Source organism: Macaca mulatta, chromosome 14, assembly GCF_049350105.2.
Source record: "Macaca mulatta isolate MMU2019108-1 chromosome 14, T2T-MMU8v2.0, whole genome shotgun sequence".
NCBI lineage: Eukaryota > Metazoa > Chordata > Mammalia > Primates > Cercopithecidae > Macaca > Macaca mulatta.
Window position 1 is genome coordinate 48,324,007 of NC_133419.1, and position 18,326 is coordinate 48,342,332.

Consider the following 18,326-nt stretch of genomic DNA (forward strand, 5'->3'; position numbering starts at 1 on the left):
GGCGCGGTGGCTGGCGCCTGTAGTCCCAGCTACTCAGGAGGCTGAGGCAGGAGAATGGCGGGAACCCGGGAGGCGGAGCTTGCAGTGAGCCGAGATCGCGCCACTGCACTCCAGCCTGGGCAACAGCGTGAGACTCCGTCTCAAAAAAAAAAAAAAAAAAAAAAAAAAAAAAAAAAAAAAACAATATTTAGGAGATAAAATTGGAAAGATTTTAATAGGTGATGAGATGTGAGTGAAGGGGAAATAGTATAAGTGTAGGATGGCTTCCATATTTTTATCTACTAGTATGTTCTTATCAACATATAAATATATTTATTCAAAAATATTTACTGAATATCTCTGGTAAACTGGAGTTTACTAGAATCTGGAGTTTCGTATGGAGTGTCCAGGCTAGAGATAATAAAATTGGGAATCATCAGAATATAAATTGTATTTTGCAGCCATAAGACAGGATGAGGTCACCAGGAAAATCCTTGTAGATGAAGAGGAAAAGAGTTACCCATCCTAAGAAAAAAAAAAAATCCCCACCCCGCCCCCTGCCGCAGGAGCCACACCATTTCTCTATTCTCCTTGCCACAAAACTTCTGAAAGTTAAGTGGTTTTGCTGCTTCCATTTCCTTTCTTCCAATTCTCTTACATGCCCACTCCAATCAGTTTAGTACTTCCCCGAAACTGTGCTTATTAAGGTCATCAAGGACTTCCATGATCCTGAATTCAGTAGTCAGTTCCTAATCTGTTGATCGATTGATGGATGGATGGATGACAGGGTGTCACTCTGTCGCCCAAGCTGGAGTGCAGTGGTGTGATCACAGATCACTGCAGCTGCAACCCCCTGGTCTCAGGTAATCCTCCCACCTCAGCCTCCTGGGTAGCTGAGACTACATTCCATGCCCAGCTAATTTTTATGTTTTTTGTAGAGACACGGTTTCCCTATGTTGTCTGGGCCGGTCTTGAACTCCTGGACTCAAATGATCTTCTTGCTTCAGCCTCCCAAAGTGTTAGGATTACAGGTGTGAGCCACCGTGCCCACCAAATCTTTATTCTTTTCAACCTGTCTGTATTTTTTGATACAGTTGATCATGTCTTTCTTTTTGAAATACTTAGTTGGCCTGTGGGATACCACCTTCTTGCTTTCCTTATTTCCATTAGCTGCTCTGTCTCACTCTTACTTGTGGCTTCTTCCTTATCTTCCTGCATATCCCCAGGGCTCAGTTCTAGAACCTCTTCTCTCTGTATTCACATCCTAGGTGATCTTGGTATATCCCTATACTGATTGACTCTGAAATTTATATATCTAACCTTAACCTTTTCCCCAACTCCAGACTCAAATTATCTGTTACTTGACATCTTTATGTGAATATCTAATTAATTGACATCTCAAATTTAAGATGTACAAAACTGAATTTTTTATAGTACCTTTGTGTCTATTCACCCATCGGCCTTCCCTTTCTCTTTTTAAGAGTTTTTTTTCTTTGAGACGGAGTCTCGCTCTGCCGCCCAGGCTGGAGTGCAGTGGCCGGATCTCAGCTCACTGGAAGCTCCGCCTCCTGGGTTTACGCCATTCTCCTGCCTCAGCCTCCCAAGTAGCTGGGACTACAGGCGCCCGCCACGTTGCCCGGCTAGTTTTTTGTATTTTTAGTAGAGACGGGGTTTCACCGTGTTAGCCAGGATGGTCTCGATCTCCTGACCTCGCGATCCACCCGTCTCGGCCTCCCAAAGTGCTGGAATTACAGGCTTGAGCCACCGCGGATTAGATTCAGAGCAAGCTGAGAGGAAGGTGCAGAGATATCTCGTATACCCTCTTCCCTACACATGCATAGCCTGACCTCATTATTTCTCTTTTTAATAAATGGCAACTTTGTCTTCCATTTGCTCAGGCCAAAACCCTGGAGTCATCCTTGACGTCCCAAGAAAAAGATCTTATACATTTCACATTCAGTCTAATTCTGGTTAGCTCTACCTTGAAAATACATTTAGAATGTGAGTGCTTTCATCACTACCAAAGCTGTACTCTAGTCAATTACAGTAGTTTCTTACTAATCTCCCAGTGTCTACCCCTACAGTATGTCTTCAACAGGCAACCAAAATGATCTTTTGAAAATAAGTCACTAAATGGAATGTGATATCCTGGATTATATTCTGGGAGATAAAAAGCTCATTAGTGGAAAAGTTGGTAAAATCTGAATAAAGTTTAACATTTACTTAATAGCAATATACCAGTGTTAATGTCTAGCTTTGACAAATGTAACATGGTTTATGTAAGATTTACTTAGTCTAGTTTTCCAGCGTTATATGGGAACTTTGTATTATTTTTATAACTGTCTGTAAATTTAAAATTATTGAAAGGTAAAGATTTTAAAAATGAAAATAGGAAAATTAGCTGGGTATGGTGGCGTATACCTGTAATCTCAGCTACTCAGGGGGCTGAGGTAGGAGAATTGCTTGAAACCGGGAGGCAGAGGTTACAGTGAGCTGAGATCACACCGCTGCAGTCCAGTCTGGGTGAATGAGACCTGTCTTAAAAAAAAAAAAGAAAAGAAAAGAAGAGCAGGAAGCAAAATAAGAGAAAATCAAAGGCAGAAGGTGGGGCTTTGAAAAGATAAAGTTTGTAAATCCTTTAAAAAATGTTAGATCATGTCACTCCTTTGCTGAGAATCCTGTTTACTATCTTACTTAGTAAAATTTAAAGCCCTAATTGTAGCTTCAAGGTTCTACACAGTATGACTCACTATCTCTCTGATCTGACTTCTTATCACTTCCCTGTCTTTTTTCTCTGGTTGATTATCTGCCAGTTATGTTCCGCACTGGGGACCCTTGTGCCTGTTGTTCCCCTCTAAATGCTTTTCCCTGAGACATTTTCATGGCTCAACACTTTTTTAAGGTCGGTGTCTAGCTCTAGTATCAGAAAGGAGAGCAGAGGAAGGGTGGATTTGGAACTAATAGACAATATATTGATAATTGGCACTTAAAGAGTAATGTAGGCTGGGCGCAGTGGCTCACGCATGTCATCCTAGCACTTTGGGAGGCTGAGGCAGGCGGATCACCCAAGGTCAGGAGTTTGAGACCAACCTGACCAACATGGCGAAACCCCATCTCTACTAAAAATACAAAAATTAGCCAGGCATGGTGACAGACACTTGTAATCCCAGCTACTCGGGAGGCTGAAGCAGGAGAATCACTTGAACCTGGGAGGCAGAGGTTGCAGTGAGCTAAGATCCTACCACTGCACTCTAGCCTGGGCAACAGAATGAGAGTCCATCTCAAAAAATAAAAATCAAAGTAATATGAAGTAATATAGGAGAATGGCATGACCTTCAAAACTGGAAAGGGTTTTGCGTGAAGGTGAAGTAAAAGGAAGCAGGAAGTATAAGTCAAATAAGCAAAAATGAGGAGCTAGAAAACAGGCCCTGAGGACTGCAGGGTAATTGGGTATTTGAGAAAATTAGGTGGTTTCATTTAAGCTTGAAGGTGAAGGTTTATAGTAGCCAAGCCTCAAGGGTGGAAAAATTTAAATTTTAAAGGGGTGGTATAGTACTGAGTTTCAGCCCATTCTAACAGTACTTGGCATAAAAGTTTGGCGTAAATGTTTTATGAATTAATACATTATATAAGAATGTTTCTTAATGAGGTATGTACTTCTCAGGTAAACGTTGCCCAGTGTTATTAATATGTGACTGACCTCTAAAGAACTTGGTTTTGATACCAAATTTTTGCAGGAGGAAGAGAAGGATTATTTTCAATGTGGAAATTATTTCCAAATGAGAATAAGAAAAATAAAAGCTCTAGTTTTAGTGATTTGTTACTAATTTACGCTTCTACTTCTGATTCTAATGGAAAATTAATAGCAATTTGCATATGAATAATTGTGTCAGATGAAGTGAAAATTAACCAGGCCTTGCCTTTTCCTACTTTGAAATAAACTATGCAATTGAAAAGCTATCTCATTTCTTTTCTTTTTCATCACAAGAGAGTAGAGAATGTCTGTTAGGGATATCTAAGATATCTAGTTTCTGACTTCGTCTCTGGAATTGGTCCTTTAAATTTCACCTACCTATTTTTATTTTATTTTGTGTTTTTAAAGAACCAGCACCGAGCAGTAGATCAAGTAATTAAAGCTGTAAGAAAAATCTGTAGTGCTTTAGATGGTGTCGAGACTCTTGCCATTACAGAATCAGTAAAGAAGCTAAAGAGAGCAGTTAATCTTCCAAGGAGTAAAACTGCTGATGTGAGTATTTTTGGTAACTAGGATTTTATTACATGCAAATATGTACTTAAACAGGAGATTTTTGCCTTCTCCTAGACAAAATATTGTCATTTTAACTTTGGCTTTTACTTTTGGGTTGAATCACTTACTTGGTTAGGTGGGGATTCCTTGGTAAGAAGTTGGGTTGCCTTGGAAGAGCTTTATGAGAGTTGACATTCAACAGGTGGATGTCAAACTGTGAACCCTTTGTGTATAGAGGAGGACCTCTGGCATAAATGAGTTGGTTTGGGGTTTAAGGATAGGTATTGAGCTTGGAAGACCTGGAGGACAGTAACTCTCACTTCTCCCTTGGGGTGGAAGCGTCCTGATTATTAGTGGGGGAAGTTCTACTTTGGCTAATACTCTCCCTGTTGAAAAGACCAAGGGCCTCAGCTATAATGCCTCAGAAGCAGCCAATTTAGGGGCCTTGCCTTTAGATTATACTGTTGGTTTTAATAAAAGCTGTCCCTCATGGTATTTCCCAGGAGATTTAATTAACTTGCTTCATAGGGACATTTTATCTTTAATTGCAAGGATGAAAGAAGGGGTGCATCTCACAGGCCACAATAAATATAAAGGATAGAAAAGTTATGTTGATGGTGTGCCCCTCGATATCTAGAAGAGGAACATAGTCCATGCATTCTCAGACAGATCGTGTCCGTATGGTATGTAGCAATGCGGGTTTCTTTTTTTCTACTTTTTTTATTTGCTGCTTTTTAGAAACTTATACACACACACACATATATACATATATATACACATATATACGTGTATATATATACACACACACATATATATACACACACACACACATGAAATTACTTGGAGGTGATCAACTACCATGGACCTAATTTTGTCTGAGGCTTCTATTTATTTTACCCATTTGCTGGATAAAGGAGCAGACAGCAGATGGGAGGGGAGTCAGTTTAGATATATATAAGCACTTTTTTGGGTCACCAGCCAAGTGGTAATAAATAGAGATCTAGATTTTTTTCTTTAAGGATATTCTTATGTTGTTTTAGAGCTACTAATGGAAAATAAAATACTGTACTTATCACTTCTAGATTTCAAATTAATATTAACCAAGCAGCTTTTGTTGTGTTTCAGTGATATTTTACAGTAGTTTTTAGTGATTCTGATTTTCTTAATACTAAAAATAATCTTGGTTTGTGGTTTTCCCTTTCTTTTTGCATTATTTATTTATTGTTTTATTAATTCTGTAGATACTTGGGAGGTTTCCCCTGGAAAAAGTTTCTTCGACATAGTATTTGACATTTTATATTATGTCATAGGCAATTTTCTGACTATTGTGTGTGTGTGCCTGTGTAGGTGACTTCTTTGTTTGGAGAAGAAGACACTAGCAAGAAGTCAACTAGGGGTATGTGTTTAAATCTTTAAATGTTAGCAATAATCATCACCTTTTCAGAGAATCTATTAAAGTTTTCTTTTTTTTTTTTAAATCTAGGCTCACTTAATCCTGAAAATCCTGTTCAAGTAAGCATAAACCAATTAACTGCAGCAATTTATGATCTTCTCAGACTCCATGCAAATTCTGGTAGGAGTCCTACAGACTGTGCCCAAAGTAGCAAGAGTGCCAAGGAAGCATGGACTACAACAGAGCAGCTCCAGTTTACTATTTTTGCTGCTCATGGAATTTCAAGTAATTGGGTATCAAAGTAAGTAACTATTTAAACAGCTGGGCATGGTGGCTTGCACCTGTAATCCCCGTGCTTTGTGAGGCCACAGTGGGAGGATTGCTTGAGCCGAAGCATTGGAGACCAGCCTGGGCAATGTAGCGAGACCTCATCTCTACTAAAAAGAATTCTTAAAAAATTAGCTGGCCAGGCACGGTGGCTTATGCCTGTAATCCCAGCACTTTGGGAGGCTGAGGCAGGTGAATCACCTGAGGTCAGGAGTTTGAGACCAGCCTGACAAACATGGAAAAACCCTGTCTCTACTAAAAATACAAAATTAGCTGGGTGTGGTGGCATGTGCCTGTAATCTCAGCTACTTGGGAGGCTGAGGCAGGAGAATCGCTTAAACCCAGGAGGTGGAGGTTGCGGTGAGCCGAGATTGCACCATGGCACTCCAGCCTTGGCAACAAGAGGTAAACTCCATCTAAAAAAAAGAAATAGCCAGTGGTGGTGTGCACCTGTAGTCCCAGCTACTCAGAAGGCTGAGGCAGGAGTATTGCTCGAGCCAGGAGATGAAGACTGCAGTGCGCTATAATCATGCCACTGCACTCCAGCCTGGGTGACAGAGCAAGACCCTGTCTCAAAAAAATAAAAATAAAACATAAAAGAAAATACGTGCAGCTTTATCTGGCAACTATTCTGATCTTGTAAAATGTCAGCAACCACTGTTATCTTGGTGTTTAAATGACTAACCTTTGTGATTTTCTTAAAAATTACAGAGGTGTTTGAAGCACTTCCAGTAAAGAAAATGTAATTTTTGCATGCCAAAAGCAGGAAAATATAGCAGGAAAACAGAGCAATTGTAAATTAATAAATATAGGCAGTTTAAGACAGGTGTTCGTTCATTCTTTTTTTTTTTTTTTGGAGATGGAGTCTTGCATTGTTGCTCCCTGCAACCTCTGCTTCCAGGGTTCAAGCAATTCTTGTACCTCAGCCCCCTGAGTAGCTAGGATTACAGGTACGTACCATCATGCCTGGCTAATTTTTGTATTTTTAGTAGAGATGAGATTTCACCTTGTTGGCCAGGCAGGTCTCAAACTCCTGACTTCAAGTGATCTGCCCACCTCAGCCTCCCAAAGTTCTGGGATTACAGGCGTGAGCCACCACACCTGGCCACCAGTTTTAGTGTATTTGAAAATCAATGTATGAACTGAAAAGTCAGAAATATTTTTAGTGAAATAGTTTTATAGTAGCTTAATGCTGTAAAAAAGTCTACTGAAGAAATATCAAACAAGTTTTGCTTAAACTGGGCTTTAGATTAAAATATAGTAATTTAGTGACTTAAATGTGGTGTTTTAATTTATTCAATAAATATTTATTGAGCACCATCTGTGGGCAGTATTCTTAGTACCGGGGATTCGGTAGTACAAGGCAGCAAAAAACCTGTACTATTCTGGAACTTGCATTTAAATGGATATTGACAGTATCTGGAGGTATTTCATTACAGGGATAATAATCTCCACATTCTCCATAGGCACACGCACACACACACACACACACACACACACACACACACACACATTTGTACATAGACACGCACAAATATACATAGGGACACTAATGAGGTGAACAAATACTCGGTAGAAGACAATACAGAAAACAGTGATAAAGATAGAAAGTAAGTGAATAAAATGCTGACGTAAATAGGAGTAAGTGGAATAAAGTTGAGAAAAATAACCAAGTAGTTAGCTTAGGGTTATTGTGTGAACCAATAAAATTTGATTTGAAATAAATTTAGAATGATAAATAAATTGTATATATGAACAAAGTGGTTAACATGTAAGGCTAGCAGTAAGTTAGATTAAGTAAAATACAATTTTATTGAATCTAAGACTCCTGCTTTACAAGATTACCTGACTGTATCCAACCAGCTGTGTACTTGGCAATTAGTGGCTGAGTCACTGCAATCTAATGAGAGAATACAATAGCATCTGTCCCCATAAATGGAAGACTCCCAATAGACTAGGAAGATTGGCTCAATGCAAGTCAGGCACATGCTTAGCTGACTATTTCAGTAGCTTAGCAAAGGAAAATGCACCAAGGGAAGGTAATGTTTGTACTCTTTCTACCTAGAAATGAATAAATACATTATTCAGTGTCGTTCAACTAAAATCTGAAGCTAATAACTGGGCACAAAATTAAATTATCCAGCCGGTGTTATTATGACCATGCTTTAAACTGGGACCTAGGAACATACATTCCCCTTTTTATCCCCTTTACCAAACCTCTTTTCTATTTTCATAGAATTTGCAGTGGTCGAATTTCAGATGGATTTCTAAAAATTCAAGTGAAAGGTGACCAGATTATTTCAGATATTAGTCTCTTTGGAGGCAGAACTGCTAATGTATTTGTATTAGTTAACTAATTTGTATTGTCAAGATAGAAATCAAGTTAAACTTTCTTTTCTCAGTTATGAAAAATACTACTTGATATGTTCACTGTCTCACAATGGAAAGGATCTTTTTAAACCTATTCAATCAAAGAAGGTTGGCACTTACAAGAATTTCTTCTATCTTATTAAATGGGATGAACTGTAAGTGAAATTTCTGGCTTTTTATTCTTTCAGTGTGTCCTGTTATCCTAACTTTAATTTTTATTGTAATTTTCATTGAAATTCATTAACTTCTTACTTATGTCTTAAGATCTCTTCTAGATATGATTTTGTAGAACAGACTGAAATTCTCATTAAAAAATATGAAATATCCTGGCCGGGCGCAGTGGCTCAAGCCTGTAATCCCAGCACTTTGGGAGGCCGAGACGGGCGGATCACGAGGTCAGGAGATCGAGACCATCCTGGCTAACACCGTGAAACCCCGTCTCTACTAAAAATACAAAAAACTAGCCGGGCGAGGTGGCGGGCGCCTGTAGTCCCAGCTACTCCGGAGGCTGAGGCAGGAGAATGGCGTAAACCCGGGAGGCGGAGCTTGCAGTGAGCTGAGATCCGGCCACTGTACTCCAGCCCGGGCTACAGAGCAAGACTCCGTCTCAAAAAAAAAAAAAAAAAAAAAAAAAAATGAAATATCCTTTTAAGCCTTCATATTATTAAATTGCAAAAACATATCATTCTTTTTAGACTTTGTCAAGTTAAAGATATAAATTTATAGTTATAGAAAGGAAGGAAAGTTATAGAAAGGAATCAAAGTTCTAGAAAGACAGTATTTTATAGCATTGCTTCAGTATTTATTCTGTAACACTATATAACAATTCTGGCTCTTAGATTAATCAACACTTAACCAAAAAAGTTATTTTTATTATTTTTTTTTTGAGATGAGTTTTGCCCTTGTTGCCCAGGTTAGAGTGTAGTGGTGCAATCTCAGCTCACTGCAAGCTCTGCCTCCCGGGTTCAAGCAATTCTCCTGTCTCAACCTGCTGAGTAGCTGGGATTACAGGCATGCGCCACCACGCCTGGCTAATTTTTTGTATTTTTAGTAGAGTTGGGGTTTCACCATGTTGGCCAGGCTGGTGTTGAACTCCTGACCTCAGGTGATCTGCCCACCTCAGCCCCCCAAAGTACAGGGATTACAGACGTGAGCCACCGCATCCAGCCGAAAAAAGTTATCTTAAATCCATGTACAAGATGATGTTTTATACTATTTATATTTTTTAAATAGTGTTTTTCTTTTTTTTTTTCTTTTTGAGATGGAGTCTTACTCTGTCACCCAGGCTGGAGTTCAGTGGCACGATCTCAGCCCACTGTAACCTCAGCTTCCCGGGTTCAAGCGATTCTCCTGCCTCAGCCTCCCAAGTAGCTGAGATTACAGGTGTGTGCCACCATGCCTGGCTAATTTTTTTTTGTATTTTTAGTAGAGAAGGGGTTTTGCCTTGTTGGCCAGGCTAGTCTTGAACTCCTGACCTCAGGTGATCTGCCCACCTTGGCCTCCCAAAGTGCTGGGATTACAGGTGTGAGCCACTGTGCCCGGCCTAAAATAGTGTTTTTAAACTAAGGGAACTCTCATTATTTAGGCAGATAGACAGTTGCAGAACTTTTTACTATTTGTTCCACATTTATTAAATGTTTTCCTATTGTCATATTTTCTTTTATATTATAAAATAATACATGTCTGTGAAAGCAATCAAATAACACAAAAATGCATATAAGTAGAAAGTGTCACTCTGTTTTCAACATTTGCTATCTCAGAGTGCCTGCTCTTGACTTCAAGTGTTCTTTCAGACTTAAAAAAAATAATGCATTGGTAAACATATGTCTGTTGGTGTATATACTTTTTTTTTTCATGGGAAAGAAGAGCGGGAGGAAAGGAAGGAGGAAGGAAAGCTGTTTGTGTGTATACTTATTATATATGTTTGTGTGCATTCTTATATCCCAAAACAGAAATTCTCATAAACATTCATCTGGTTTTTCCAAAAGGAAATAAAAATGACTAATATTATTTTGCCTGGAAATTAACACTAGAAATCTCAAAGGCATCTGCAAGTCTTTAAAGAAAGAAACGTTATATTTTGAAATTTTATACTGTTAATAAAATTTGTTTATTTAAAATTTTTAATAGGACAAGTTAGCCAGACTTCTGTTTAGCTAAAGTTTACTCAGTATTAAAGATTATTTGAGGCTGGTGTGGTGGCTCACACCTGTAATCCTAGCACTTTGGGAGGCCGAGTGGATGACCTGAGGTCAGGAGTTTGAGACCAGCCTGGCCAACGTGGTGAAACCCCATCTCTACTAAAAATACAAAAATTAGCCAGGCGTAGTGGCGGGTGCCTATAATCCCAGCTACTCAAGAGTTGGAGGCAGGAGATCACTTGAACCCAGGAGGCAGGGGTTGCCGTCAGCCAAGATCGTGCCATTGCACTCCAGCCTGGGCAACAGAGCAAAAACGCCGTCTCAATAAAATAAAATAAAAATACCAAAATAAACATTATTTGAAAGGTTATATACAATACCTAAAATTGTCAGTCTCGTTAAAGTGTTAAATTTCACATTCAATCTAATTTGTTCTATTAATACATTTTTCCCCCCATAGAATCATTTTTCCCATCCAGATATCACAATTGCCATTAGAATCACTTCTTCACCTTACTCTTTTTGGAATTTTAAATCAGAGCAGTGGAAGTTCCCCTGATTCTAATAAGCAGAGAAAGGGACCAGAAGCTTTGGGCAAAGTTTCTTTACCTCTTTTTGACTTTAAACGGTAAGTATTACTGAGTTGTAATGATGAGTCACTATGGACACATCTGCACATCAGAATTGGCTAGATGACAAGGAGGTGAGGGGAGGAACATAGATGAGTGAATGAGCCTCTTCAGTTTTTCTAATGTGATAAAAGGAGGTCAGTTCAGAGACACGGATTAGAGGAAATAAAAGTTAGTCTGCTGTAGTCTGAACATATCTGACTAGGTATGCACAGCTTTGTTTGCCACTCACTGTTCCATGGAGAAAAGCAGCAGCCAATGACTGTCATTTATATAAAGCACTATATTGTTGACATAATACCACAGTCTTATAAATTCCGTTGATACTAACCAAAGAACTTGGTTTTCCCTTTTCCTGTTTCTTTCCTACTCTTCTCCAGTTTCAGAGAATCTATAGGTGTACATTATTCCTTTCCTTAATTCTCTTTAGTAATCTATCCCTTACTGCCAAATGTCCCTAGTCTTTAATTGCCATACATCCCACAAGTATGCAAAACTCTATTAGGGATTCTTTCCCTTATCTTTAGGGGTAAAGGAATTTCTTTTGAGCTTGGTGTCTGTTAATAGCCACTGGGATAGCATAATCTATCTGGCCTTTTAGCTGAATATTTTAATTATGTTTTAAGGAATAATGTTTCATGAGATGATCAAGAGTTTTCCAAAGGAAAAAAAAAATTGGGTAAGTTTGGGATATGTTACATTCAGTACATGGGTGCATTCTGGAGAATAGATGATGCACACTGGCATATTAAAGCATCTCTAGGCAGGGCTCCGTGGCTCATGCTTGTAACCCCAGCAATTTGGGTGTCCAAGGTAGGCAGATCACTTGAGGTCAGGAGTTTGAGACCAGCCTGGGCAACATGGTGAAATCCCATCTCTGCCAAAAATATAAAAATTAGCTAGCTGGGCCTAGAGGCACACCCCTATAATCCCAGCTACTCTGTAGGCTGAGGCATAAGAATCACTTGAACCCAGAGGCAGAGGTTTCAGTGAGCCCCTCCCCTCCTGCCGCAAAAAAAAAAAAAAAATCTCTAAAGTTCTAAAAGAAAAATTTTTTAAAAAGGAGAAAAAAGCATCCCTAAAGCTTTGTAGTCAAGAAGCCTATTTAACTGCGTCTTAGGACAATATATTTACTATAATAACAAACACTTATATAGCACTTACTATATGCTAGGTATTCATCTGAGTGCTACACAGGTATCCTTGTATTTCTCACAACTGCTCTATGAAATAAGTGGTGTTCTTATCCCTTTTTACAGGGGGGGGATATCAAAGTACAGAGATTAAGTGACTTTCCCCAGGGCACTTAGCTAACACGTGGTAGAATTGGGATTTGAACCAGGCAATTTAGCTACAGGGTCTACATTCTTAACTATTACCCTATATTAACATACTCAAACTTAGTTGATACCATGACACTTTTTTGTTGTTCTAGAATATATCTTTTGAAACCATGTGTTCCAAGGGAACCATTTGGGAAATGGTTTAATAATAAATCTATTTAACTTAAGATAAAACAAATACTGAGAATGAAAATTTCTGCTACTCTAATACTTTTTCTTCTTAAATGGCAAATACCCCATTTGATTTGCCAGTAATCATCTGTTGACAATAATAGGATGTTCAAAACACTGACTTTACAAATTTGTTCTTGAAATATTCTTTTCCCATGTGCTTAAAAATAACATTTATTGACTGGGCACAGTGGCTCACACCTGTAATCCCAGCATTTTGGGAGGCTGAGGTGGGTGGATCACTTGAGGTCAGGAGTTCGAGACCAGCCTGGCCAACATGGGGAAACCCCATCTCTACTAAAAATACAAAAATTAGCCTGATGTGGTGGCGCACGTCTGTAATCCCAGCTACTTGGGATGCTGAGGCAAGAGAATAGCTTGAGCCTGGGAGGCAGAGGTTGCTGTGAGTCAAGACTGTGCCACTGGACTCCAGCCTGGGTGACAGAGCAAGACTCCGTCTCCAAAAGAAAAAAAAAACCACACATTTATTTAAAAAATATTTTTCTTTCTTTTAATCACTTCCCCTATATTCGAGGAGGCAGTATAAGATTTTTTGTTCTCTACATTTTGGTGGGTTCAGATTTTAATATCTGACATAATTTTGAACTACCAAAGGCTAAAGAAAGGCAGTTGAAGGGATTACTATTAATGGTGTGTATTAGGAACCTTTTGCTAAATATAATACATTACTACTCTAAAATAGAATATGCTGATAATACTGTGAAGAATTGTGTTCTCCACTGTCTGATAAATTAGTGTCAGAGAGCAGTTATGTGAAAGTTAAATATAATTTCATCATTATCATTAATTTTTATAAATAAATTCTGAAAACCTTCCTGCTCTTGAAAGCACCAGGAGTCTTTGCATAGAGAACTATCTACATTTTGCCACTTTTATTGTCTAGTAATAAATGGTTTTGTTAGATAAATGATATAATATTCTTTCATAATTCAGGAGACTGTCAAGCGAAGGGCAGTTGACTTCTGCTAGACATTTAAATACTTTGCATCCAACACTCTGCTGTTAAAATAGTGAATAGATTGTATTAAGCTTGAGACTGCCAAGTAGTGCAGGCGACCTAGGTAATGTTAGGACTTCGCATTCAAGGAATACTCAGAAATTAAGAGAGAAGATGATTAAGAGAGATGATGATGATTATTATACTTTGTTTCTCTACATTAGCACATGTTTCTCTACATTAGTACATGTAGAGAAACAAAGTGTATAATATAGTCGAGTTAACCACTGTGTTATAATGATTAGTAATCCTAGTCTTGAAATTCTTTATGAAATAATTTCTGTTGAAGGTACAATCTTATATGACCTAATGGTCACTATTATTGAAGCCAAATGACTCAAAGGCATTTCATGCAGCCTTAATAACAAATGAGTTCTTTTTTAAAAAACTTTTCTTTTCTTTTTTTTTTTTTTTTGAGATGGAGTCTCACTATGTTGCCCAGGCTGGTCTCAAACTCCTGGCCTCAAGTGATCTATCTTCCCACCATCTGATCCCAGATTATAGGCGTGAGCTACCATGTCCAGCACAAATGAGTTCTTAACTAATTTTTCTGAAAACTGGCATATAAACAGAATTAAGCGGGTAACCTGTCTTTCCTTTACAGTTGTTTCTGAGGGTTACCAAATAATTTATGTAGCGAAGTTTTTTTTGTTTTTGTTTTTGTTTTTGTTTTTTGAGATGGAGTCTCACTCTGTCACTCAGGCTGGAGTGCAGTGGCATGATCTCGGCTCACTGCAACCTCTGCCTCCTGGGTTCAAGTGATTCTCATGCCTCAGCCTCCAGAGTAACCGAGATTACAGGTGTGTGCTATCACGCCTGGCTAATTTTTGTATTTTGGGTAGAGACAGGGTTTTGCCATGTTGGCCAGGTTGGTCACAAACTCCTGGCCTCGAGTGATCCACCTTCCTCGGCCTCCCAAGTGCTGGGATTACAGGCGTGAGCCACCGCGCCTAGCAGTAATTGATATGACAACTTTTTTTTATAGAAAATCTTTAGCCTGTTATGGTGGCTCAGTCCTGTAAGCTCAACACTTTGGGAAGCCGAGGCGGGAGTTTGAGACAACTCTAGCCAATATGACGAAACCCTGTCTGTACTAAAAATACAAAAAAGTTAGCCAGGTATGGTGGCTCGTGACTGTAGGCCCAGCTACTTGGGAGGCTGAGACAGGAGAGTCGCTTGAACCCGGGAGACGGAGGTTGCAGTGAGCCAAGATTGCGCCACTATGCTCCAGCCTGGGTGACAGAGCAAGACTCCCTCTCAAAAAAAAAGAAAAAAAGAAAATCTTTAGATAATAGATGCAGAAGGAATGATAGATCTAGAATATTATAATTTTGCAACCCATGCTGAAATAATAGATTTTGGCTAGGGTTTCTCAATCTTGGCAATATTGACATTTCAGGCCAAATAATTTTTTGTTGTGGAAGACTGTTTTGTGCATTGTAGGATGTTCAGCGGCATCCCTAGATTCTACCCACTAAATGCCAGTTGTCCCCCTCAGTTTACAACCAAAATTATTTGCAAATTACCAAATGTCTGCTGGAAGGAAAATCACTCCCAATTGAGAACTGTTGATCTAAGCAGTGATCATCAGTACCGCCTTTTTTGTTTTAAAACCTTACAGTTTGTGAAAATGCCTTCCTGAAACCATTACATAGTTTTTCTGCAACTTCATAATTGATGGCTTAAACTGATAGCACTTGAACTAAACTGATCAATAGTAACATCACAGAGAGATAACACAAACAATGTGTACCTTTTAATTTGATAGGATAAGAAGTGGTATACAATACCAACTGCGAAATAGTAAGTATTCTTGCCAAAGAACTAAATCTGAATCAAATCAGGCCTCTAGGTCTAACTTCTTCTGTGTGGAAAATACAGGAGGACATGTTAAATGACACTGGAGGAGTATAACCAGCAAAATTCAGGATATGGAAAATTCTACAGAACAAAAGGCCTGGTATCATCAACAAATAAATAGCAAGTGGAGAAAAAAAGAGGAGACTAGACAAGAGTTAACGAACTTTTTCTGTAAAGGGTGCCAGATAAAAGTAGTTTAGGCTTTGCAGACCTTATAGACTCTTGTCACAAATGCAAAAGCAGTCATAGACAGTACATAAACTAATGAGCATGGCTGTGTCTGGTAAAAGTTTACTTACAAAGCCAGGTGTAAAGGCCAGTTTACACGTGGCTATAAATAAACTTTGTAAAGGCAGGTTGGAGTTTGCTGACCCTGAATTAAAAGATGTTTAAAAAGACATCCAAATGTATTGTGCCACTCACTGTACTCCACTCTGGGCGACAGAGCAAGACTCCGTCTCAAAAAAAAAAAAAAGAGACATCCAAATGCAAGTGTTAGGCCTTGCTTGGATCTTGTTTTAAGCAAATCAACTGTTTTTTAAAAACATCATTTATGGGACAATCAGGGAAATTTGAATAGTGACTAGGTATTTTATGGTCTTAAGTAATTATTGTTAATTCTTTTAGGAGGGATAATGGTATTGTACTTATTACAGGAAACTTTATTTTTTAGCCATATGTAACAGTATTTATAGATGAAATAATATCAGGATTTGCCTTAAGTCTAGTTGGAAGTAAGTGTGGTTCTTAGACATAATGGACTATAGCCCGGTGTGGTGGCTCACACTTGTAATTCCAGCAGCTCAGGAGTTCAAGGCTGCAGTGAGCTGTGATCACACCACTGCATTCCAAGCAGGGCGGCAGAGTGAGACCCTGTCCCCATATATATGAAATGGATTACAATGTATCAAAGATTCAAAGCCTGTTTGTCACGTGAAAATCTTAAAACTGGAGTCTAGTTTTGGTAAAGATATTTGCTGTTTGAATAAAATGAACAAATATTTGACAAACTTTATAGTTTTCTGCTTTCGTATATCTTATGTTGTTTTTCAGAAATTTCATCTGTGTAAAGATATGTCAATATCTTTGAAAGAATGTTTTGATTGAGTAGGCCACAAATTAGTAGTCTAGGGCAGGGGTCAGCATACTTGAGCCCATTGCTTCTTTTTATAGATACAAATACAGTTTGTTAGAGCATAGCATGCATATACATTTATGTGTTGTTCATGGCAAATTTGAACTACAATAGCAGAATTTAGTCTTGCAGCAGAGACTGTATGGTCCACAAAGCCCAAAATATTTACTCTCTGGCTCTTTATAGAAAAAGTTGGCAGACCCCTAGTTTAGAAACAGATAAAACTTCTCATATCTGGCCAGGTGTGGTGGTTCATGCCTGTAATCCCAGAACTTTGGGAGGCTGGGGCAGGCAGATCACATGAGCCTTAGGAGTTCAAAATGAGCTTGGGCAACATGGTGAAACCCCTTCTCTACAAAAAAAAAAAAAACAAAAAACAAGAATTAGCTGAGCATGGTGGCATGTGCCTGTAGTCCTAGCTACTTGGGAGGCTGCGGTGGAAGAATCATCTGAGCCCAGGGAGGTCAAGGCTGCACTGAGCCATAGTTTTGCTACTACACTCCAGCCTGGGTGACAGCAAGACCCTGTCTCAAAACAAAACAAAAAAACTTGTTTTGTTTTCTTTGGCATGTATTTTTGATCTAATGATTAAAGTCAGCAAGCAGTTCTGTAATCCAGACCACCACCTTGATGATGTATTTCTTTGTAGAAAATCTTCAAAGACTATTCTTAACCTTCCTATTTATAGAAGTTGTTTTCTGAGTCCTTAACATTTTTTGTGTTCTGTCCTCAACACCATTTTCCCCAAGATAATGTCCTTTAATTATCCCTCTCTTTGTTCTCACCCTACACTTCAATATTTACCCTACACCTAAAAAGTTTCGGTACAATGTGGAGAGTGAATCCTTCTGATATGTTCTTAAAAGTATCCTTTTTATTTAGTTGATCTAATACTAACTTTTCAAATTCATTACATGTGTTGTGAATTTTGAATTAATTTTTAAAATGAAAATCACATTATTCTTTTTACATCTATGAAGGTTTTTAACATGTGGAACTAAACTTCTATACCTTTGGACTTCATCACATACAAATTCTGTTCCTGGAACAGTTACCAAAAAAGGATATGTCATGGAAAGAATAGTGCTACAGGTAATGGTTACTTCTTGACATGTAGAGAAGTGTAAATTGAAATTTCTTCATAAAATGTGTGTGCGTATACCATGACTTGGGTTGTTAAAGAAACCTAACTGATCTTGTTTTAATCTCAGGATCTATCTTCTATTTTAATATCAATATTTCTGAGAAGCAGTAAAACATGCACTGTACTCATCCCAAGAAATATGTATGTGCTATTGAGAATTACCAACAATGGTAATCAATTGCAACAAGAAGCATTAATTTAATATTCAATGTAAATACACCCTGATTGCTAAGAAAAAATCTATTGTCTTAAAGACAAAGAGGTTAATGTGACAAATATGTAGACTCTAATTTGATCAATTTCTGTTAAATTTTAAAGGTTGATTTTCCTTCTCCTGCATTTGATGTAATTTATACAACTCCTCAAGTTGACAGAAGCATTATACAGCAACATAACTTAGAAACACTAGAGAATGATATAAAAGGGAAACTTCTTGATATTCTTCATAAAGACTCATCACTTGGGTATGCTCTGTTTATTCTGTTTTGGGCTAAGTATCTCCTATAATGTAAAGGTCAAGTTAAGGCTTACATTAAATATCCTGATTCTGTTCATGATTTATCAGCTTTC

The 18,326-nt window shown here is 38.3% G+C and overlaps 1 protein-coding gene across 3 annotated transcripts in view; it reads left to right on the top strand.

Moving 5' to 3' along the window:
- Positions 1-18,326, top strand: part of PIK3C2A (phosphatidylinositol-4-phosphate 3-kinase catalytic subunit type 2 alpha) — a 118,276-nt gene that overhangs the window by 63,971 nt on the left and 35,979 nt on the right. For all 3 annotated transcript variants that reach the window (XM_028833601.2, XM_077963183.1, XM_028833600.2), the window contains 7 exons: positions 4,082-4,225; positions 5,573-5,621; positions 5,709-5,919; positions 8,348-8,470; positions 10,917-11,084; positions 17,593-17,704; positions 18,075-18,220. In XM_028833601.2, coding sequence (XP_028689434.2) covers positions 4,082-4,225; positions 5,573-5,621; positions 5,709-5,919; positions 8,348-8,470; positions 10,917-11,084; positions 17,593-17,704; positions 18,075-18,220 — 953 coding nt within the window. The remainder of the gene's footprint in view (positions 1-4,081; positions 4,226-5,572; positions 5,622-5,708; positions 5,920-8,347; positions 8,471-10,916; positions 11,085-17,592; positions 17,705-18,074; positions 18,221-18,326) is intronic.